Here is a 25,807-nt window from a genome sequence, read left to right on the forward strand (position 1 = left end):
TCAAACACAATTTTGTTATCCAAAAACATGGATAATAAAACTGCAAAAAAACAAGACCTTGAGTTTATGAGAATTGGGGTTAGGTTCTGGAGCCTAATGGTCATCCACTTACTCCATCTTCCTCTCTGAGCAATGTTCCTGTATTTGTTCCTCCTTCTCACTCAGATGTGGTATTAAGTCCTTCATTAAGTCCAGTATGACGGTTTGTGTGGTTTCCCAGTGAAGCTGGCCCCCTTCTTCAATGCAGCTTACTTGATGGAAGATGAAGGGAGACATCCCACTTGTGCAATGGCTCCTGTTGACTTCTGTCCTCCACATGGCTCTGTGGGTAGCAATAGGATCCAACAATGTGATTGAGAGGACCTTCCACCAAGATGGCAAAAGAGCCATGTAGAGAATCCAGTGTAAGCCAGGTAGCGCAAGTGCATAACCCCCTCCATCACCAGCCAAGTGAGTGACTTCAAAGAAGCCCAGATGCCATGTAGAGGCTCGTGTATGGGCTGATCCAGTAAGATCTGCTGGGACTGAAAGAGGGGGGGAAGGAGCAGATACAGGTAGATTGAAGTGACAACCTATTCTTAAAAAAATAAGTATCTGAAAGCCTGCCATTTGTAAATAAACAAAATCAGGGCCAAATCATAATATGTGAAAACCTTTACATCTATAGGTCTCTATCAATCATAGATATGGAAAATTACTAGATAATAAGACTGCAGATAATGAGGGCCACTGTAATAATAATTTAAAACATATTTACAACTTGCCTGAATTCTCCCATGTACTTATTCTACATTTATTATATAATTCAGGCAACCAGTTACAGAGCAGGAAAAATATGTTTTGCATATTGTGACTTATAGTGTAAATGGTTTTAGGGAAACTGAACTAGGACAATATACTGAAAATAAATAGGATTTTGAATGTTTGCAGTAGACTTTTTTATCATATACTTTATAAGTCATTTCTATTTAATTTTTCTTTAATCATATTTTTTACATTTTTACCAGAAAGGCAGTTGGTACAAAATCTAATGTCTCATGTAATTTAATTAATGCAAATTAAATTTCAGAATTCCTATGATTTACCACTCAGTGACTTACATTCCAAAGAAAATAATGTCTGACTTAGTAAATTATGAAGATTGGAGTGTAGTACATTATTAGAAAGCCACAATCTGTATTAAATTATGGTTATAATAAAAATATATGCCTGTCTGACTTTCAAAGAAATTAGGAAAGTATAAATAGAAATGAGAACAACATATGTCAAATTTACATGATTTTAACTATGTTTTTTTTTTTAACCTGAAGATATGAAACTACATTATGGTGATCTGACAGATAGTACTTGCTTGGTGAAAATAATTAACGAAGTGAAACCCACTGAAATTTATAATCTTGGAGCACAGAGTCATGTTAAAGTAAGTAATATTAATAAATATGTATCTTACAAAAGAAATGTGATTATATGTAAGCGAAAAAATGTAGCACCTGTATATTTTGCTGCTGCTAACTTTGTTAGATCCCACTTTTTAATTTTATTTAAACATATGTTTATGAACAAAATATTGAGAATGAAAAAATATAAAAGAAACTTTAAATAATGGTGTAAGTAAAATAAAGCTATACTAAAAGAGTGGTGGTGTGTGATGCATGTATATATGTGTATGAGGGGGGAGAAGCATGATTTGTGAGTATAGACATATAAATAAATACAGAGCAGACAGATAACTCACCTTGTGGATTATTTAGCCTTAGGTGAAGGTTGATTGGAGTTTTGGATATTCTTGGAAGATATAGGACTTACCTTTTTGCACATTTTGCACTCGTTTTTGCTTCAGTTTTTGTTTTTGTTGTTCGAGCAATTTTTTCGCTTGCACCTTTTCTTGTTATATAAACAAATACCAGTACTGTATAACCTTTTAATATCCATGTACAATATTTTCTATTAAAATACATTTATATAAACAGTGAGGAATTACATATTCAGTATGTACAAACTGAGTTAGTGCTAGACTCTCAGTTTGTTAGAGGACCAACCAAGTGCACCTATTTTATCAGCAATGTGGTGGGTTTGACGTCTCCTCCCAGCTTTGAGGAGGTGCCCGTGCAGGGGTTTCTGATCTCCATTGGCCGTACACTGTACATGGTGTGGGTTCCTTCCCTCTTCCCTCCTCTAGGAGTTGAAGCTCTGCAGACCACTCTATTCTGTTACCACATACCTTTCAACCTTTCTGGCCGCTGAGAAATTTGTAAACCCCCCCCCCCATAACTCTCTAAGTGGTTATGACCTAAAGTTTGAGCATCTCTGCCTTAAAGTTTGGAAATGGTGAAACAATAGCACCTTATCTTTCACTTTTGTTTTCTTTGTTCCTTGATCGCCAAAGTTTTAAGCACAGACTTTAAATAACAGTAAATAATAATACATTAGTTATTAGACCTTAGTATTAAATATTAAGCATTTTGGAACTTTTTATCCATGTCATACTTAGCATTAATTACACAACTTAAGCAACCTTATGTCCATTAACATCTTAAAAATCTTATTTAACATTGATATAATTTTCATCTTTAAAGGTTTAATTTATCTAAATCATCATAGTGTTAACAGTTTCCAGTTTTTATCGTATAAATACCACTGTATCCAGTTATGTACTATTCGTATTTTATAATGCAATAAAACAATTAACTTGGAAAAAGAGTTTTAAGCACAGAGATAAGCATAATCAGTTAAAGGAATGGGAAGGATGCAACTCTTATTATTGTTCAGGGATGATGTTAATTATGACAGACCATTATTTATTGCTTAAATAAAGTTGCCATCAAGTCAAGATGACTTACACAGACATGTCTGAGCGATGTTTTTGTAACTTTGCAGTCTAGCCTTTAGTTCTAGCCTTCCAAGGGTGGTGTTCTATCTAAGTATTAATCAGGTCTAATGCTGTTTACCTTTCTGGATCAGCCAAGGTTGTCCAGAAGCTGCCTCTTACTTATTAGTGTTGATTATAAATGGGAAGCCTATGTCTGCTTAGTATATTCTGCAAAAGAACTTGGTTTCAAATGAGACAAGTACAACCATTTTTTTCTTTAGCACTCACCTAACAGTTAAATTAAATCTATAAAAATATAGAAATGAGAGATAATAGGTTCAATTCCAGTTAAATAGTTCTGTTTGAGCAACAAGACTTTCCTGTCCTATCCATATCACAGCCACATACTCCCTTCCAAATGCCATTCCTAAATGTTGGAATATCCAGAACGGCATGGCATGTTGGATGGGACATTGCAGTGCAAGAGGGACATTATCAGTCATAGGATATTCTGCCAAGTTGAAAGCCTTCCACCACTTAAACAGGTTTGGATCCGATCCAATATTCTTTTTATTTGTAAATGTTGGCTTGGACTTATCAGAGCGTACAGTTGACACTTCTGTTTGCGTGAGGGTTTTGTGTATGTGTCATTTCCACTGCCCCTTCCACTTTTGGCTGTATTTGCCCTACTGATGGATCATCTTTTGAATCTTTGACAAGTCATAAGATCTAAGCAAATTTGTGAATATTCTGTGCAAAACTATGCACAAAACTGTTTTTTAACATATATATGTATATGTTATTTGTGCTTCCTGTTCATCTTTGTTTTATTTTATTCTCATGTCACTGACTTGAATTATTTGAAAGAGTTGGGGAGTGATATAAAATTAAACAGGGTAAACAGGATAATTTCCCACATCATTACCTCTCCTGTATTTACCGACAAGATAAGGAATGGAGATGAAAATATGCTTTTGCTATCTTTTTTGTGTTTGTACATGTACATTTCTGTGTGTCTGTGTTTTCATTTATATGCACATTCATAACTTACACTTTTTTGTCACTCAGCAATAGTATTAACTTTGGTCATTGTTGGCTTTTGATTTTCTGGAATGTAGGCACTGTTGTACCTACATTCCAGAAAATAGGATTTTTGCTAAGAAGCATTTGGATTTGTTCTTTTCAAAATGCCTATTATTATTATTATTATTATTATTATTATTATTATTATTATTACTACTACTACTACTACTACTACCACCACCACCACCACCACTATTACTATTACTATTACTACTACTACTACTACTACTTTTATAACTCAAATTCCTAAAGTGGTTCATAATTTACCGTATTTTTCCGACTATAAGACGATACTTTTTTCTAAAATCCTTACCCTAAAAACTGAAGGGCGTCTTATTCAAGAAAGTCAGCCAAGAATCGCGCGGTTCCAAACTGCCCATACTTTGTTTCTGCAGAGAAGCTTCCTCCTATTGCTAGCCTCCAATCACGAGTGAAATAGCTTGTCTCCCAAACAGACTTCCTCCAATCACGAGCCTGATGTAACTGACGTGAGCTGATGCTGAACAAACCAATTAGAGGAAGGCTGATTGCAGAGACAAGCTATCTGCAGTTTCACTCGTGCTTGAATGTAATCAGTTACGCAAAAGAGCCTGGAAATAGAGCTGCAGAGAGACGGTTTGGACCTCCTCCCACCGAGTGTATCAGGTCAATGTTAACTAATTACTAAATAAAAATGTGTTCTGCACTATCTTTAAAATATTGATTTTTTAATTTTGGGCTGGAAAAGTGGGGGTCATCTTGTACATGGGGACGTCTTATTGTCGGAAAAATACGGTATGAGCCAGTTCGGTATAGTAGTTAAAGGCATGAGGCTAGAAACTGGAAGATCATAAGTTCCAGTCCTGTCTTAAGCATAAAGCCAGTGGGGTGACTTTGGGCCATTCACTCCCTCTTAGCCCTAGGAAGAAGGGAATGACAAACCACTTCTTAAAATGTTGTCAAGAAAACTGCATGGATTTCTCCAGGTAGCTGCCAGGAGTTCAAACTGACTTGAAGGCACCAAAACCCCCCAAATACAAAAAAACAACTACCAGATAACAGCAGTTCAAATAATACTGAAATTCAGCACAAGATAGTTTTGGAGTGATTAATATTTTGTGTGAGTTTTAACAATTGCACCCACATTAAATTTTCTTACTCGTTATTTATTGGTCTTCTGCTAGGATCTTTCTAGGAGTTTAGTGAAATATTTTTATGCCTTTTCCCAGATCCAGTGGACTGTTTTATCCTTTGTACTACTGGGTTGATAATGTCGTGGTAGCAGTACTTCAACAAGGCTGGAGAGGTGCAAATTCAAGTCCCTTCTAATGGGTCTCACTATGTTACAATATTTTGGGCCAGTCATTATTACTCAGCCTAACTAACAACCTTCACAAGGCTGTTGTGAAAATAAAATGAGGGGAAGAACTTGGTATGTTCATCGAGCCAGAGAATAAAATTGGGATATAATTAAATAGGCATTATGTTCATTTTTAAAAAATTACAGTGGTGAGGCATGTTCCATTTAGTTCCACAAAGAACTGTGGTGACTGGTGCATATTTTGCTACTATTATTGTCTATGTTATTTATTGATTAATTGGATTTCTACCCTGTCATATTTGATAAACTCTTGGCCCTAAACTGTTGGAAGGTTTAGTGTTTTTTAAAGTTGTGAATCTCAGGATTACTGGTAGGAGATATTTTACATTTTATATTGTTTTAGTTAATACTGTAACTTATAATGTTAAAATGCGTATAGGTACCGTACATCCCCATCAGATACTCTAAACTTACCCAGTGTTTTGTTTGTTTTGATGTAGTGTTCTTTCTACGGTACTGGCCTGAATAGATTTTGCCCTTTCGGTTAGTTTTATGTGAGCTCTGTTAAAAGTAAGGAAAACAAAGTAAGAGAATGTTGGTCTGGTTTCCTGTAGAAAACCAGCAGAGATAAATCATTTCTTGGAATGAGTCTATCGAAGTCCAGGGAACATGGGCAAAGTTCTCAGTCATAAATATAGAGGAATATAACTTTTAAAGTAAATAATTGAGAAGTGTATAATTGTAGAATGTAAACAAAATCACTAGATAAAATAGAATAGAAACATACTTCACTTATAAATCCTAATTTTAATGCAGCTTTGTGAGTAATCTGTCAAAAGAAATGCTACGCTATAAGTCTCTTGCAGTGCTTCAGATTTGATTCTAAGGAGGTGTTTTGGAGCATGTGGGAGTGCAAATAGAGTACCCGCTTGTGACTCATTAAAATAACTGTATCTGTTTCTAGAATCATGCAGTGCTTCTGTATTCTAGTATTCATTGCCCAAGTAGGCACTCATTTTTTTTCCTTCAGACAGTGCTCAATTGGATTATGGATTAATTTTGCTTTAAATATTTGCTCTAAATATTTCAGAAATCCACATATTGCTATTTCTTCACTATAATTAACGTCTAAAGTGCTTCATGTATATACTGTGTTTTTAATTAAACATGTTATTGATCATATAAGCTGCTCTGAGACTTTTTATACTCAAAGGATGGAATATTTCTTCAGGGTTTCTGGTACTGGAATCTTGCAGAAGGATTCTTACTAGTTTTAAGCCAAACTTTTGCTTCATACAAGGTTCACTGACTAACTTTGGGCCAGGAAACTGCCCTTAAGCTTGGAGTTTCCCACTTACAGAATGGAAATGATGCCTACTTGAAGACTGAGATAACAGTGAAAAACTAACATGTTAGATATACTGCCTGGGTATTGCTGTTGATATGTTTTCCACTGATAATAGTCATCATAAGTGACTTAAACAAATTGAACTATCATTCTGCATTAGTAAAGTCTCTGGATACCATAGATGGAGTGATATAAAATAAATGTTCAGAGCACTTAAAACACCTTGGCAGAAAAAAACAGGATCATGCTTCATATCACATACAGCATATTTCTTGGAATCTGTTTTTATCTGACAAGTTTATCAGTAGGATACTTTCATTTGCTGTGTGTTGAAGAAATGTAGTCATTTCTTCTCTCACTCTAGGGTATCCAAAGCAGACAAAGATAGTTGTACGACTGTTGAGTGGTGGAAGGAGAAAAAGAATCTATGAGTAAATCTAGTTGTTGCTTGAGTTCAGTTGAACTTTCTCAGTTTATATATTGGCATATATAATTTTATTCCATGGCAGAGATCATTAAATTACTTAACCATCTTAGTAATGTAGGAGTAACCTGCCAGGAGAGATTAATTCTATGCCCCTACTGTATACTTTTTTAAAGGATTGTGGGATGTTCCTTACTGAGAAACTAGTTTTATTTTGAATCAGTGTTGAATCTACAGGTAGTCCTTGACTTACAATGGCAATTGGGACCGGAATTTTCATCGCTAACCAATGTGGTTGTAAAAGCACAACCACATTGTTTAGCGATGGCAATCCCTGCAGTCCCAGTTGTCATCATTAACTGAATCCCATGGTTGTTAGGAGTGACAACTTCCTGCCAACTTCCCACAACCAAAATCAGTGGGGAAGCCAGCAGGAAGTTGCAAGTCCCAGTCCCATAGGTAGTTAAGTGACTACTGTCAGGTGGGGGAGGGTTGTGGGGTATGTGAGGGTGCGAGGGGGTGTGTGAGAGATACAGTGCAAGCTGGGGAGGATGTGAGGGGGTATGCGAGAGGTGCCGCAAAGGTCAGGGAGGGTGCAAGAGGGTCACAAGAGGTGCTGCACAGGTCGGGGAGGATGTGTGAGGGCATGAGGGGGTGTGCGAGAGGTGTGGGTCAGGGAGGGTTGGGCAGGGTGCACCAGGGTACAAGAAGTGCTTCACAGGTTGGGGCAGGGGTGCAGGTCAGGGAGGGTGTGTGAGGGTGTGCAAGAGTCATAGTGTGAGTTGGGGAGGGTGCACATGGGTGTGCAAGAGGCACAGGTTGAGATTTAGGGAGGGTGCACGAGATGTGTGGTGTGGGTCAGGGAGGATACATGAGGGTGTGCGAGAGGAATGGGTCAGGGAGGGTGCATGAGGGTGCAAGGGGGTACATGAGAGGCACAGTGCGGGTTGGGGAGGGTGTGAGGATGCGCTTAAGAGGCACCACATGGGTTGGGAGAGTGCACAAGGGTAGGCAAGTATGTGAGAGAGGTGCGGGTTGGGGAGGTTGTGTGGGTGGATGAGGGTGCGTAAGGGTACCAAGGGGTTCACAAGAGGCACTGTGCAGGTTGGGGAGTGTGCGCAGGAGTGTGCAAGTGGCTGATGTGGCATGAGCATAGAGGGGCTCAGGGAAGGTGCACGGGTGAGGGAGACTTACCCCAGCGACTTGCAACCTTCCCTGCCGGCTTCCCCACTGACTTTCTGGGGAAACCAGCATGAAAGGTTGCAAATGGCGATCATGTGATCGTGGGGCGCTTGGCAACTGGTTGTAAGTGTAAATGGGTTACCAAGCACCCAGATTGTGATCACATGACTGCAGGGGTGCTCAGATGGCCGGAACTCTGAGGACCAATTGTAACCACCATTCGTTCAGCACCATCACAACTTGGAATGATCACTGACTGGAATGGTCATAGGTCAAAGACTACCTATATAATATATCTGTTTTATCTAAGATATAACTTCTGTACAAACAGAAGATAAAGCTAATTTTAGATGTATCAAGCATGGTGGCAAAATTTTTATCTGTAGCTATAGCCTACACAAATCTGCTGGTGCGTTCCTCACAGCTTTGACTGTTTTTGGTTTCTGTGTAATTTATGTATAGAAATTCTTCAACTGCTATATATGTTTTAATGTTGGTTGGTTTAGTCTTGGACTGCAAATTAATTAATTAGTTACAAGAATACTCTTCATGTAATTTGGTATCACTAATTGTTTGAATTTTAGTTTTTGCTCATTTACGCAGGAATAAGGCTCACTGAATATATCAGAACTTTTTTCTCAGAAGACCCTGTTTTTGAAATTAAACTGTTTCCAAAAGTCCATGGTGGCTGAAAAAAAATACAGTATCTAGATAATTTTTAAGTAACAACAGTTATACATTTTACTGTATTCTGACATTGTTTAATTTATTTTTTATTCTATCACTTGAATTCAGCCATTGTGTCGTAAGTCATCCCAACAGTTCTTTGAGATATTTCAGTAATATCCTATTTTTAAAATTGAGGTTCAAAGCTAAAAGCAGATGTTTGCAATTCAGAGAGGATTGCATCCCTATTACTTGTAGATGAGTTTTATTCAGGCAGTCCTTCTGCTCAAGAAAGTGGGGGGCAAGACAAAAGAGAGTTATTTTTACTAATTCTCTCTTCCCCCGTTAACCATTGAAAACCTGCTTTGGGGGATCAAGTAACAATGCAGTGGAATATGATATATAATGCTGCTGAGAGCTGGCTGAAATGGGCAATCAGCAAAAATGATCTCCTTCCCTACTTGCGGGAGGAGCATCTTATAAATCTTGGTCTCTTTTACAAATGGACACCCATATCTGGATCCAGACCACAGTACTGACCATCTGAGGTTGCAATTTTATAAATATTTACCTCAGTGAGAAAAACTTCAAAGGAGATGGGAATGGGATTTTGGTGTAATGAAGAAGTACCTATTCTTTATATGAGATTAATAACCAGGATTTTAAAAGTTTAAAATGTGTTTTATCCATGTGTCTGCTTGACAGAGAAAGAAAGATGGAGAAGGGAAGAAATACCTGTATAATTTTTTAAAAACTGTCCTTCAATCCTAAGATTTCCTCTGCTGTGACATAAATGCTAAGGACGCAACATGCCAGCAAATATGAGAATGACAAGTAAATGCTGCTGCAAGAACATTTCTCTTTGTTACACTGAAGGACATATTTAAACACAGAATGCCAATGAAAGTCTTTGCATTCTTTGTTTTAGTTTAGTCCAATAGAAGATTATATTTTTCAAAACAGGTCATCGAAAGAGTTGTTTTCTTTTTGTCAAATAGATGGCAGCAGAGTGTTAGATAATGAACCATTCAGTTCCTCTGACTGTAATGAAAGTAGCATGACAGACAGTAGGCTTCTATCAACCATAGCCTGGTAGAAGTTGTAGTTATACATTAAATAAGAAAGAATGCTACTATTAATAATGCACAAGAATAGAAGACGGAGAAGGTTATGCAATGCTATACATTGTGAATAGTTCCAGGTGGGAATGCCTAATCTTTTAAGGTATGACATCAACTCATGAAATGTGATGGAAGTTAGCTAAGAATAATATACACATCAAAATAAATAGACAGAGAAAAATAGAAAGTGTTCACAAGTTTTAAGTGAATTAACTACTGCCTTGGGGTACTACGGGACTAAGCCTGCATATCACTTTAAAGATAAGCTACTCAGAGAAAGAAAATGTCAGTACTCAGATTTGACTGGCATTATTTAAGAGTGATGCTCAAGAATAAGAATAATATATTATTTTAAGGAACTGTTTCTCACACATCCTGTGGAAGCTATTTTGCAGTATATATTGCTGCAGCTCTTGAAAGCTTGTGCCTTTTAATAAAAGGTGTTAGCTGGAAAAGGTGCTACCAGACTCCTTTTGATTTTTTGAAACTTAAACAAATATCCTAAAATAATTTTCATGAAATGAAAACATTAAAAGTATATCCATTAAAATTATGCAAGATACGTATGTGCTCGTTTCCAAAATGTGATTTTATAAAAATACTTTCTTTTTTCTTTTACAAAAGTGTTGTTATACGTTGTCCATAATTTAGGCAGTAATGAGTTAGTGTGCATTTATAAGTATTTAGAACTGGTGTGTGTGTGTGTGTATAAAATTTAATTAAAATCTGCCAGTTGTTCATAAAGCCATTCTATAAACAGGAATATTTTAGCGTAATAGTTGTACAGGTCAGATTGAATGTAAGTTGTGAGATTTATTTCTGTATTTATAAATTGAATGTGAATTTTCTCATACTGCTGAACTATATCATTAGTCATTACCTAGCAAAGGTTGATGTATGTTATAGCTATGTGAATAGATAGTTACACTGTAGTAAGTCATATAGCTTATTGCATATTTAATACACTGTTTAAAATAGTCATATTTAAATTTATGATGTTTGGAACTCAGTATAATTATACTTGTTTTTACAATACTTCTTTATATATAGTAAGAATTATTTTTCTATTGTGCCACTTAGCTATATCAAAATCCATTTTAATGCTTTTGAGTTTTGTTAAAGCAAATCATGGTTAGCATGGGTTTCTGATCGAACTCTTCCAATATAGAATTAATAAAATTTGATTAAAGTTAAGGAGGTGAATAAAGATTAGCTTATTAAAAGAGAGGACTTTGAATAGTTCTATCATTTTAGCAAAGCCAAAATTAAATTTAAGAAATTAAGGGATAAAATTGTTTATAATAATGTAGCAAATGCTGCTATCCTTAAGATTTTTGTCATGTTTATCAATATGGTAAAAAAATTAGATGAACAAAATACTGGCCGCAGTCTGAAGACCTGCTCATACAACTAAGCTCCATTGTCAGAATATGGAAAGTAAACAGAACTGATCCACATTTAATATTTGCATTGTTCTGAGTTTTCCTGACTCTGTAGCAGTGTTGTTATTTTCAATTATTTCTCTCTGATATCCTCACTGAGAACACATGAAGGCAAAAGGCTTGCTATTTACAGTACCGTATGGCAGATGAGTCCAAACAAATGAAGTCTAGTAGCATAATATTGAAATAATGAGAAGTATTGAATTGTAATGAAATACTTATCTATTTTCATAGCTAAAAGCATATTTTCCAGTAGAAACTGGAAATTTTAAGTTCTCATTCATACTTGAAAAGAGAAAATGTTTTATTTAATTTGTATAGTTATTGTAAGAGGGCTACATATTCAGACCATAATATTAAAACCACAGAAACTATTAGGGGTTGAAGATAAAATGAAGTTATAGAACTAACGTATATGTATATATAAAAAATGCACAGTTGCTCCTGCCCAATTTGGAATCTAATTCTAACTTGTTCTTAGTTCTTAATTAATTAATTCTTAACAAATTGTTCAGTCAAACTCAGTTTCTAGTAACTAAGTGGGCACATTCATGTTGTTTTCTTGGCAACAGTAAATAAGCAGTTTACCATTGGTGCCCTCTATAATTGTTTTTTTAAACTTCCCAGTCTACTCTACAGCCATAGGATTTCCTGGTGGATTCCCATCTAAGAACTAAACATGTTTGATTCTGCTTAGCTTTTTGGAGATCAGCCAAAACTGGGAAAGTGCTCTCACTTGCTGTGACCTAAGGTAATTAGGAGCACATAATTTTTATTAGCTCTCCATCAAAATATCATAGTTTAGCAAGGATTATTATTTGTTCTTAACAAACTTGTTACGGTGCATTAGGTTATATCTAACAGTGTCTGTCTACCAGTAGACTGAATGCCTTTGGCAGATCAAATTCCCTCTCCTACCTTCAGTGTCCCAAATTATTGGAGATCTCTGAAACAGAACTGGGCTATGCAGGGATTTGCAGAAGAGAGGAAGGTAGAGAGAAAACTAGTAGCACAATCAGAAATCACAAGATTGGATTTAGGCCAAGAAGTGTATAGATTCTTTTGGTTGCTGAAGAGAAAGAATGAAATTAAAGAAATAGTTTTTTGCTCATGCATCCTGTTTCCTGCCCAAATTTGCTTAGGATCAGCTCCCACCCTACAGAGCAGATTTTGAGTGTAATAGAACTGCAGGGTGAGAGGAAATTGCTCTTCTTGAGACTCCATTGGGTCACTGCATTCTGTAGTTCTCTTTTTAAAAGCTACATGTAAAGTAAATTTAGTCTTTTCAGAGTAATACATTTTATTAAAAGGCATATGCTTTTGTGAAGTACAGTTGACTTCATCAGATGTGTAGAGCGGCTAAACTGATGTAAGAATGAAATTGAGATGAAGTGGGAGGAAAAAGGGAGGGGAAGATCTTGCATGTCACATTTATACCAACATTTATTCCCCAAGGTACCTTCACATGATTTTTCTTTAATATGATATATGCCATAATCTGCCAGCAGTTCCCCTTTAAATTCTATATAGGAGAAACGGGTCAGACTTTGCACAAAATAATTAATGGACACATTTGACATCGTAACTCAAAACAAAAGCAGAGTAATATCAGAGCAGTTTAACTTTCCAAGACATTCCCTTCTAGATTTCAGAGTAGCAGTTCTGGAACAAAGAAATTTTACCAGCACAATCGAATGAAAGATTGCTGAATTTACATATGTCAAGAGGTTTCAGGCCATCTCAAAAGGTCACAGTGAAAACAATGGGCTTTTAACACATTACAATTGTTGATTGATAAGGGACTTGTAAAGTGTCTCATGGAACCTGCATCTGCGTAATCAACCTGTCTGCCCCCCCACACACACACACACCTTATCCCACTTTAAATCCTACACAAGTTTATCCACTCTATGCATCTTTTTTTTTGTAATAACTTCATTAAATTTTAAGAGAGAAACATAAAATCTAACAAGAACTAATAATCAGGAAAAAGAATAGAGAAAAAGAAAACAGAGTGCAAAAAGAAAAAGAAGAAACAGAAATACAAAAAAGATGTCCGACTTCTTTTACAGCAGATATAAGTAAAGCTTACATTAAACTCTTACTCTGAGAGTACCACATAAGATCCATTTTTCCTATTGTCTACTAGTTTACTAATAATCAAATCCATCATGATTTCATTTTTTTTTTTCTGTTTCACTCAAAAAGTCCGAAAGGGGCACTGTATGCATCTGGTGAAGTGAGTTGTAATTCATGAAAGCTTATCACTTTTAATAAAATGCATTAGGCTGAAAAAGTGCTACTAGAGTCCTTCCGATTTTTGGCTACCACCTACTAACCAAGCTCTGCTCCTAAAATGTCTAATTTTGTCTTTACTACAATATTACTACAGCTACTACAATATTAGATGTTAAATGTTGAGAACTGTACTACCTTTTATATTCCCTATTAAATGTTTTTTTATTATAGACCTATGTAGCTGTAAATTTAATCTTTATCCAATTTCAAAAAATGCTTACAGCTAATGAATAATACAAAGTTATCAACTATTAAGCCTCAGTATCATGCTATGCCAATATCTTACATTTTTTAATTTTTTAATTATTTCCTCAGGAGAAACAGAAAGTCAGAATTGTTTAAATGTTTTCATTGCTATCACTTTCTGATTTAGGTGTTTTGTTTTGTTTTGCTTAGATGGGTGATAAAAATGGGAAGTATGTTAAATTATTTTACATTCAAAGGAGTTTGATTAAAACCATCTGTTTCACTGTTTAATCATCAAGCTGTTCATGAAAAATAGGCCAAATATCCCAAGGGAACTAGTAGATACAAGTAGCTAGAAAAATAATAAAAAGTGAAAAGAGAAAATATGCAGATATCAAAAGTGAGTGATCTATAACAACCTTTTCTTTGCTTCTGGATATGCTGGACCAGACTACTTACAAATCCTTACACTGTCAAGTTAAAACAATTTATTTCATGATACAATAGAAATAAAACTTTGGAAACCCCAATTTTTTGATTTCATTATGAATTAAACTAGTGAAAAAAACAAAGAGAAACTGTCTCCCTGTTCCTACCATCAAAGAAATTAAAAGCATTCATCAACTTCGTGAGTAGCGGTATGATGCCTGTGATCGAACATTTATGTTTCTTCTTAATAGACTGAAATACAAACAATGCTTGTAGCTTCTCAATCAACTGGGTTTTTTTCCTCTTCTCATTGTATAAGCCATAAAATCTCAGAATTTTCAGTTACTTATTTCTTGCTAAATCTCAACTAAGTAACTATGTTTCTAAACACAGTTTGGATGTGAAGCTATAATTTAAAATTGGTTTTATATCTCAGCTTGTTCATGAACTATAGTTGCAGAGTTCAGATGTAACTGAAAACAAAAACTGAAACTTTAGAATTTACACAAAAAAAGAGGAGCTGAATTGTTCTATGTGGTATAGTGTGATTTCTTAATATCTTGGCTATGCTTTCACTATATCGACATTAATAATTATTATCTTTAAATTGGATTTTGAAGCCGGATCCAAACTCAAATATAGGTTTCCTGTCACTTGACTGAAATATAGAACTAATTGGAATTAATCCAAGGCTAACTGTAATTAATGTTCAAGAAAAAGGGAGAAATTAAGAGGAGGAAGCCTGAGAGAAGGGGTACATGTAAACAGTTTGGAAGGTATTACTACAGTATAAGTCATTCAAGAATTTTGAGTATATATACCTCCAACATAATGTGTGAGTGCAGTTCACTTAGATATAATTTCCAATTTTATAGTGCTGAAAAAATATGATTATGAAAAATGTCCCATGGTGGCAATGAGCAAAAGAAATGGGTAGAAGAAATTATTGTCAGGGGCTGGGAAAAGCTAGGGTTGGCTTAATAAACTGAGTAACTTAGCATGTAAGTTTTGCTCTTGCTGACTTAGTTGAGTTGAGGACCACTTAGTGATGATGTAGCCAGATCATCATGTTTATGCCACAATTGTTTGTGGGCTACAATCATTAGGGCAAGCCTGGCACTAGTGTTGGTCTGTTGTTTCCCCACTGAGGACCACTCATTCATCAGTTCTAATATTCTTGCCTATATTAGGCATGCTAAGCCAAACTCCTTATCTGTCCCCCCTTACTCTGACATTCATTTTTGGCTTCTGGCCTTCCTGGAGCTCCAAGGCTATTCTGGCAGCTTAAGTAATGGTTAAATGTTATAAGACAGTTTGACTTGTAGGACAGAGTAGATTATTGGTTATCCTGCCATTGGAGAAGATATAAAAAAGGACACATTAATATGTACTGTATATGGTGAAAGTGCACCAGGGTGGTACACTTTTTAATAGGATATTTGAGGAAATATAATCAAATATCATTCGTTAAAAATCCACAATAAGCTCTGTGGAATGTGTTCTTTTTCTCAAATAAACCACTGAATCATGAAGCTGTCATAACACACTTTCAGCAACAAGAGCAGTGATTGCCAAATCATAGAAGGGTTTAGGGAATTTTCTTTAAACCATACACCAAAACATGTTTGATAGATATTCTTGGGGGGGAAAAAGCACATGCAAAATCAGACAAAATCTAATGGTGAAATTAAGAAAAAAATTCTAGGAGGTACTAATGAAATATATGAATCATCATAAAGATAAAATATTAATACTGGAAGTGTATAAAAACATGGGGAATATAATTGCTCCCTTCAGCTAGGGTACATTGTAAATGTAGTTATGCGATAGTTAGGTAATTGTTTTATATGTCAATTCGTAGTCTGTATAATGAGATCATGCATATATTATGTCTTGTTTAATGAAAATCATCTTTAAATAAAGATGATTGGTAGCGGCTTGTGTCAGAACTTCTATAAGCAACTGCTGTATAATCCTATCGGTAAAAGAAAAACCAGCAGCCATGGTACAGGTATTTCAGAACAAGATTCCTGTCACAGTACTAACATCTGCCACTTTGCTGCTGCCCCCACCCTGCTGCCCATTCTCTGGTAGTCATTTTGGATGTGTGGAGTACATCTGCACCCAGGTCCAGCCCTACCTGTATCACTAGGAAACTTAATTGGTTTTCCAAAATTAGCTTCTCACAGTACCCTATGTCTCAACATTTTTCTTCAAAGTCAACCTATGTTTCTATTAACACATTGCAGGAATAGTTCACTGCCACTGGCAGTCCTAACTATATTTTGTAATGTATTATATTATTATATAATATATAATATAATAATATATTACAATATAATATATATTATAATAATTATAATATATATAATATAATATAATATAATATAATATAATATAATATAATATAATATAATAATATATTATATATATTATTCTGGTGCCTTCGAGTCAGTCTTGACTCCTGACGACTGCCTGAACAAGTCCCAGCAGTTTTCTTGGGGAAATTTTGGAAGTGGTTTGCCCTTGCCTGCTTCCTAGGACTGTGAGAGATCAAGGCTATCAGGAAGGAGGGGGTGCATTTCCAGGAAGGGAAAGACCACACAGTCTGCAGGGGGAGTGTGGGAAGTGAAAGAGGTTCAGGATAGCCGCTCCCTAGAATCTCCCAGGGTATATTCACTTGTTGCAGTAGTATAGATTTAGTCTGGCAAGATTCTGTCTATAAGGTGTGAGCAAATAAAGGAACTTAACTCAACTGGACTGTTTCACTGTTGTTCTTGGACTTGGCCTGACAAGGACTGAGAGAAAGTGACTGGCCCAAGGTCACCCAGCTGGGTTTTTGTCTAAGGCAGGACTAGAACTCATGGTCTCTTAACCACTACACCAAACTGTCTCTCTCTCTCTCTCTCTCTCACACACACACACACACACACACATAGACACACATACACAAACATACATATATACATTAATATATGAACGTATTGTATTAACGTTCATACATTTGTATTAATAAAATCAGTATTGATTATTTACAGGGGTTCATATAGTTATTTTCACCCAAAATAGATTGAAGATTCATATTTTTTTTCCTCCAAGATTTGAAGGTGGCTTTCATGAGCCTCTCCCTTCTTTTTATCCCCACAATAACCCTATGAGGGAGATTGGGTTGAGAAAGTGTGAATGGCCCAAAGTCACCTGCTATTGTAGATAGATTTGAATCTAGATCCCCACAGTCCTAGTCCAAGATTTTACTACCACATCACACTCCAAAAATTACCCCAAATTTAAGATAATTCCCATCAAAGGAAGAATAGGTAGAGTAAATTAATGAATGAACATGTATATACATGTGCACACATATACACACACATATATCCCATGAGTTTCCACAGAATAAGTACTTGATGCTGCTATAGCTATGATTCTAAACTAACTAAACTTTTAGTCTGATCCTCTGAAAAATAAAAAAAGTAGAAGGGCAAGGTGTCTTTCTGTTTCTTGCCTTCTTCGTGCATAATCACCCATATAAATACATATATTATCTATTTAGCACTTTTCAAAAACATTTTACTTAAATAGTGATGTGCAGTATTCAAATCTGGAACACACAAAGCTGTTTCAGATCCAGGGTGAGCATCCTTGCTGAACTTTCTGGCAGCTCCTTAAAGGTGCAAGCTTCCCGGGAAAAGGTACAATGAGGGGCCCATGCCAAATCCAAAGCACATTTGCCCACTTTGGACCTTTAGTACCAAATACACATTTTATTTCTTGTGTTAATTTGTACAGAATCAGCCTAATGGATAATCTTTTGGGGGAGGGAAATTGAGGAATTGTTGGTCCTGCTTGATTTCTCAGCAGCTTTTGATTCCATTGACCAAGATATTTTTCTTGATTATCTCCTTGAACTGGGATTCAGGGAACACTGTTAAAATTATTTATTCCAACTTTCAGGATCAATTTCAAAGGTTGTCAGCTATGTTCTGTGATGGTATATACAGTAATACTTTCTTTATCTTCAGTGGTAACCAACATTCGTAAGAAACTATTATGAATGGTCCTCAGGAATTTAGGGAAACAGATATCATCAACATGCTGGTAATGTTCTCTATAACATCTGAATCAGAGAGATTGTGCATAATTTGAATAAGGGTCTAAGATTCACTGTTGAGGATCAAGAATATGAAGTTCAACCCTGATTAAGACAAAAACCTTGTGGATGGGTGATTCCCTGGTAGAGAAATGAAGAAACCTACCTGGTTTTGATGGGGTTGAAGACCTTAGAACATAATTGTTTGGAGAGTCATAACTGGAGGCCCACCGTTGTATCCAGGAAGTGTCTAACCAACTACACTCTTTCACAGAGTGTTTTTCACATACCAGTAATCTTATGTTTAAATTATGGTATCATGCTCTTGGGCTGCTAGGAGGTCAAACCAGTCAATCTTAAAGGAAATCAACCCTGACTGCTCATTGGAAGGATTGATAATGAAGCTCAAGCTCAGATACTTTGGTCAGCTAATGCGAAGAGAGGACTCTTTGGAAAAGAGCCTGATGCTGGGAAGGATTGAAGGCAAAAGGAGAAGAGGACGGCAGAGGATGAGATGGTTAGATAGTATCACTGAAGCAATGAGCATGAAACTGAGCAAACTCAGGGAGGCAGTGAAGGACAGGAAGGCCTGGCGTGATATGGTTCATGGGATCACGAAGAGTCGGACATGACTTAACAACTGAACAACAACAAATCATGCTCTATTTATTTATTGAATTCAGAAGGCAACCCAACTCTGTAAGAGTTTGGGCAATGTACAATATTAAAAGATAATTAAAAACAGTAAGAAACACAAACCATATACATTATGTGGAACTATCATCTGGATTGGTCCAGAAGCTGTACCTTGTGAAGAATGTGGCAGCCAAACTGCTGAGCTGAAACTTAGCTATGCACACATTATATTAAGGTTGATGCAATTCTATTGGTTGTCTGTCAGCTAACAAACAAGGCTCAGAGTTTTGCTTTTAGCATATAATGTGGTATACATACTAGAAATATTTGAGGAACTACAGGAGGGGGGAGTAATTCATAATCATGCTGAAAATAGACTGGTGGACAGTTATGCATTATATCTGATCTTACATACATTTTTGTTACGAAGCAAAACCTTTTAATATTTTTATATTGTATGAATTCATTAAAATCTATAGTGCAGGGAACAATGCGTGTTTATATTTTGAAGCCTTTCCTGTAAAATAACCATTTGTTTAGTTACTTAACTTAGATCTGTTGTAAGGTGATGCTTGTCTCTTCTCACATTCTATTTTAACATTCTAACTGTGTATATTTTATGACTTTGTGTACATGTAGTCCTCAGCTTACGACCATTCATTCAGCGACCGTTCGAAGTTACGATGGAGCTGAATGAAGGGACTCACACAGTTACCGCCATTACAGCACCCCCACGGTCACGTGATCAAAGTTTGGGTGCTTGGCAGCCTGCCCGCACTACTGCAGGGGCACTTCAACTCTCCTTATCTGCCTATCTCCCCCCATCTATGCCCTTTTGGCCCCCTGCACCCTGCCTTGCAGGGTGGCAAACAATCCCAGATCCACATGGCTTTGGGGCTGCAAGAAGCCCCTGAGCCTCAGCACGAAGCCACAGCCACCCCTGAAAGCCTCAGCCGCCCCAGCAAGCATTCGTTCACCCAGCTGCCTTCTCTCCCAGTTCCCCACACTGACCTTTCGCCTTTTGTGCCCAGCCGCCACAGACAAAGCAGAAGCGCCCAGCTACCTTTGCTGTCTCCTTTTTAGACCCAGCTTCTCCTGTGAATGTTTCTTCCACATGGCTCCCTCTGCCTTTGGAGAACTGCGTGGGCTGGGGCTGGGGCTGGGGCTGGCTTTGCGCTGTGAAAAAGGGGGAAAAGAAGCCGAAAGAAGCCCCCCCCCTTTTTCGTAGTGTGAAGCCAGCCCCAGACCCACTCAGGAGCTCTTTGGAAAGAAAGAGGGCAGTTTTGTTTGGAAACACATTTACGTTAAAGAAATGATAGTGTGCCTATGTAATGTGTAACATTTAACAGGTTAAGGAAGTGAATCTGAAGTGGCCAAGTTTGCGAATATCACTGAATTATTAAACTTGATCAAAAAGAAAAATGACAAGGAAGAGCTCTAAAAAAATCTCTCTAAAATTATTTACTGTTTGATTGTTTGTCTGATGTTAATCCTGGTGTTAATCCCTGCTTAACTGGGTGTTGATTGCTGGCAAGGAGGTGTTTTGGTCTTTTTGTCTCCTTTTTTAGCTTTTTATTGTCTCTTTTGAATGGTGTGTAAATGTTGTTTATCTCTGTGTGGCTGTTGATGGCTGACTTGTCTGAATACCAAGCTTCCAGGAATCCCCTCGCATTTTTGAATTTAGCAGTAAACAGTACCCTAATCAAGAAACTACCATCTCAGACAAACAATCAAGCAGTAAGCAACAGTCTAATCAAAGAACTACTGTACCAAGGAGAAAAACAACACCTCCTCCAACACTGGCAGGGCAAGCTACTCTATATAAACAGAGAGCAAACCCCTTCTAGCACTGAAGATGTTATGAAACTTCTGCAAGAAAACAGCCAAGCTCAGAGAACCCCAAGGACTCCACAGTTAATGGCTACAAGTCATGATGGCTTGTAGTGCTGGAACCAATACCAGTAGTGACCATCTTGAGACCAGTTGCTGGGAAATATGAATCGGAGGATGTGAGATAGAGGCTTGGGAGAATACTGGGAACCTACAGGAGGTGTTGTGTGAGAGACAGAAGGAGTATCAGTGTATCAGATACGGGTGACCCTGAATTTACTCCTGCCCCAAACACATGTGAACACGGACTGAAAATCTTAAAGAGGTGAGTTCTTTAATATTGGTTGAGGAGCTATTTATTTATTAATTATAGCTAACTTATTATCCTGAGGATCTTGGAGGGAGGATTATAATAATTAGTAGTCATAAAATAAAACAATACTTTTAAATTTTAGAATGACAGTAATCTTAATAGACTAATAGGGACACATTTTTACAAAGGACAGTAGGAAATGGCCAGGTTGTATTTGCTAAGTCCCAAATCTAAAAGTAACCAAATCTATACTTGACACCAAAACTCAGGCAGTTTTGGCATCAGATTTGCTTCCCTGTCCAGAAAAGCAGGGTAGTGACAGAGTGACACTCAGTTTGAATGACAAAGATGAACCTGAGAAAATACCAAGGCTGTCCATGTGTTCCTTAGAGGGAAATGCAACCCCACCTATTATTTGTGGTTTGTGGCTTATAGTTCCGGGATTAGAGATTTCATAATTCCATGAGTCACAAACCACAAATCATTGTCTTATAATAAATCATTCAGCTCACTGGCTCTTCTCCAGCTTGTTACAGCATCCATACACCAGTATGACGCCAGCATTCTCTCATCTGTCTAATGACAGGGTGTCAATTCTATACTGGCAACATCCAATTTCAGATTCCCTGATGATCTTGCTCAGTGGTATCATACAGACATTAAATAACAAGGATTACAGAATGGACCCTATGGAATCCCATAGTTTAACATCCATGGTACTAAAAAAAGTCCCTGAAAGCCACCTTTTGAAATGTATACTGCAGATAACAGTGAACCCAACACCATAGTCCATGATATTAAAAGCTCTTAAGCGTCCTGTCTCTTGGCCCAACATCAGCATGCACTCACAGAATTGGCACCAGAGTAGTTGGATTTCCTTATGAGGATGATGGATTCTCTATGTACTTTCTATGGAAAGCAAATCTTTATTTTTTGCTTCTCCAGTCTAGTTTGATGCAGCAATCAGACCCAAGCAGAGGGAGCTGGGTGAGGTCACCCCTACCAGGGCCATCTGCCTATGTCTTGAGAATGTACATGAGGTTGGTCTCTCATCCACAATCAAATAATGGATAGAGACTAACTTAATTAGATATTTAATAATGCATAAAACAGTAATTATGCAAATACAAAGGATCAGCTCTTTTAAATTAGAGAATGATGAAATAAATTGATTTTATACATAATAAATACATTAAGGAGAATACATTTAAGATTGAGTGCCAACAGTTGCACAGTTAATGCAGCTGGCTGGGATCCAGTAGGATCCATTACTGCTCATATTCACCTGAAGAGCAAGGATAATAAGAAAGGCAAGGAATTTTTTTTCCATGGCTGAATCCGAAGAAATATCAGCTGGGTTGGAAATGAGCACAGCAATGGTGGCTTAAAGAAGGGGACAATTAGAGAAGTTGAGAAGAGCTCTCCACCCAATTTCACCTATTGCTGACCAGTATTGTATTACTCTATTATGGAAATAACTGACTTCAGGAAACACTTCATGTCTAATGTATTTCCATCCTTTAGTGATAGTGGTCACCATTCTTCTGCAGTCTGTTTTATGGAGGTGACTTGCAGGGAATTTCACAGGAACCACCTGAACCCATTTATTTCCTTTTATAGATCAAGCATATGGGTTGCAAAATCTGCTTCCTTCTACATAGTATACAAAGATCATATTGTATTTGTACATACATACTTATCCATAATGTTCACTTTTAGGATAAGCTATGTTATACAAAACACTGAGAAGGAATAAGAAATAGTAAGCAAAAAAAAAAAAAAAGCTAAAGTCATGAGATAAGAGAAGAGGAAAGGAAAGGAAATAGAGCTAAATCTAGTTACCTTAACTCAATTTGCTGTACTCTCTGTACCTTTCTATCCTAGCAAACCATCCATGTCCATACTCTACCATATCCATACTCTGATTCATACATTGCCTTTTGTTCTTTAAACTTCTCACGTCTCTCTTTTTGAATACCTCATCAATTCCATCCAACCATAACTTTCTTGAGCTTCTCCTTCCTCTTAATCCTCTTCCTTCATGTATTTGTTTTAGAAATCAGTTCTCATTCATTCTCTTTATATGACCAAACCACTTCTGTGTACTTTTTTTGTACTGATCACTCACTTCTGTATTCAATCCACACTCATTCAACACCTTTTCATTCTTGACCTATGTCTTCTTGTTTTACCAAACACAATTAAGTAACCCATTCCCACTGCATTCAGCCTATGTTTTATATTTTGCTTGACATATCTAGTTCTCATTTCCATATAACAAGGTGAGCAGAACCAACCATCTTTCCATATATTTTCATTCTTGCAACTAACCACTTACCACCCATTACCTGTCTACCAGCATTTTTACATCTTACAAATCCTGTACTATATCTATTTTCACATCTTTAGAAAATGTTCTGCCAAGGTATACAGATTTGTCTAGTTGGTCTAGTTTTTGCTATTTATGTATAACTGAGTCTGTGTGTCATAAGTGTGAATCAGTATCTGAATGTGTGCTAGTACCCTCCATGTACCTCCTAACAAGTGGAGTGCTAACCAGTGGTGTCCTGGAGCCAGCTGGCATCAGGTCACAAGAGCTGATTGTTAAATTTTCTGGAATTTTGTGAGCTAGTTGAGAGCAGAGCTGACCCACAGTGCCTATTGCTCCGATCAGCTGTTCTGCGGCTAGGAGCGCAGCACAGCAGCGGCAATGAAGCCAGAAGAGCTGGTTTGTTACCAGCACACCACTAGTGTTAAACATAGTTTATTGGCTTACAACATTAGTCTCTAGATTAGAGAACCCAGTTTGCATAGAATGTCACGAGCACGTTTTGGGGTAAAACTGGGCTTTGATTATGCTTGTGGCATGCTAGTAAAATATGGCAAAATGTCCCAAGACTGACTGGTGCTGTTGGGAATGCTGCATGTGGCAGCATGTATCTCCAACTTACTAAAAAGCATCTGTTTTTACAAAAGAAAATTATTTTCTTTCTTTAGGAAATGCTGCTTAAAAAAATAGAAAATGTGACTATTTTATGTATCTGTGCACACAGTATTTAGAATGTCTCCTACATTCAGATTTAAAAGAGAATTCTTTGATGTGGGGGCTTTGCTTACCTTCCTGCCACTTTACAAACATGTTCTTTTTCTTTTATTCTGCATTCCCAGAGGTATAATCAGAAAAAAGAGAATGTATTTACTTTATAGTGCTTAGAAATAATCTCTATGTTAAATGGGTATCTTGAAAACCCTTTCCCTTCCCTATATGGCAGTAAGGAGTATGCAATCAAATCCTGATATCTCATATGAATGTCAACACAGAGGAAATACATGTAGTTTTGGCAAAGTAATGGTAATCGGTCAAAAATAATAACTAATATTAACACTGAAAAAGTTTATACTGGGTATGATATAATTCACCTTTTAAAAAAGCATGAGCAGAGAAATCCCTGAACATAGCAAGGCAAGAATGGGGGTTATGAATACAGTATTGGGTAGAAAAGTGAGTGGTTGCTTAAGTTATTTATAATAAAATAAATTTCAACAATTGATTCTGAAAATACATGCTTCCTAGTAGGCTCTGACTGGTGTCAGTTCCTTAGAAGTCATAATCTCTAAGGACTGTTTGCTCACTGGTTTTAATAAATTGATTTGCATAGTCTCTTTGTTTTTAATTATTAAAATGCTTGGAATTTCATTCAGCTGAAAGAAAAACAAGCAATTTGTACTGCTAGTCAGTTTTCAGTGCCACTAACTGCTGTCTGTGAATAAAATAGGTAAAAAAATCAAATTTCCTCCATAATGTAGTTTCTCCAGGGAGTCTTCTCCCTCCAGGAATAAAGGGAAATGCAAGTGGTTGGTATACAAATTACAATAAAGAAAAAGAAAAGAAAATGATTTTGAAATTACAAGAGGGAGATACAAGTAGTCCTTGACTTACAACCACAGTTCGGACCGGAACTTCTGTCACTAAGCAATGCAGTCACTAAGTAGTTGTGCCCAATTTTACAACCATTTTTGCTACAGTCGTTAAGCCAATTATCGCAGTCGTTAAGTAAATCATGTGGTTGTTAAGTGAATACGGCTTCCCCCATTGACTTTGCTTGTCAGAAGTCCCTTGGGAAGGTCGAAAATGGCGATCATGTGACTCCAGGATGCTGCAAATGTCATAAATACATGCCAGTTGCCAAGTGCCCCAGTTTCGATCACGTGACAGCAGGGATGCTGGGATGGTCATAAGTGCAAGAACCGGTCAAGAACATTTTCAGCACCATTGTAACTTCAAACAGTAATTAAACAAATGGTCATAAATTGAGGACTACCTGTACTGTAATAACAGATAAAGTGGCTATGCAAAAAGTATTTCATCAATATAATTCCAATTTATATAAAGGACAATAAATTTCCCTGGAGAAAATAATGAATATTTAAAGAAACAAAATTTACCAAAGATTACAGAGAAATAGAAACAGATTATAAATGGACTCATAACAATAAGGGAAGTTTGTGAAGCTTTAAAAAAAACTAAAACAGGAAAGGTGCCTGGACCAGATGGGTTACCGGCTTCTTACTATAAATATTTTGAGGATGAACTTATACAACCTTGACAAAATATGATGAATTCTATTTTACAGAGGGGAAAGATGCCAG

At 36.7% G+C, this 25,807-nt stretch overlaps 1 protein-coding gene across 2 annotated transcripts in view; it reads left to right on the plus strand.

Moving 5' to 3' along the window:
• Positions 1 to 25,807, plus strand: part of GMDS (GDP-mannose 4,6-dehydratase) — a 330,486-nt gene that overhangs the window by 38,724 nt on the left and 265,955 nt on the right. For both annotated transcript variants that reach the window (XM_088130877.1, XM_088130878.1), the window contains one exon: positions 1,311 to 1,420. In XM_088130877.1, the coding sequence (XP_087987003.1) occupies positions 1,311 to 1,420 (110 nt within the window). The remainder of the gene's footprint in view (positions 1 to 1,310; positions 1,421 to 25,807) is intronic.

Source organism: Python bivittatus, unplaced genomic scaffold (assembly GCF_059951505.1).
Source record: "Python bivittatus isolate LINGU-HERP-01145 unplaced genomic scaffold, Pbiv_v1 ctg000840_np1212, whole genome shotgun sequence".
In the NCBI taxonomy this organism is placed as follows: domain Eukaryota; kingdom Metazoa; phylum Chordata; class Lepidosauria; order Squamata; family Pythonidae; genus Python; species Python bivittatus.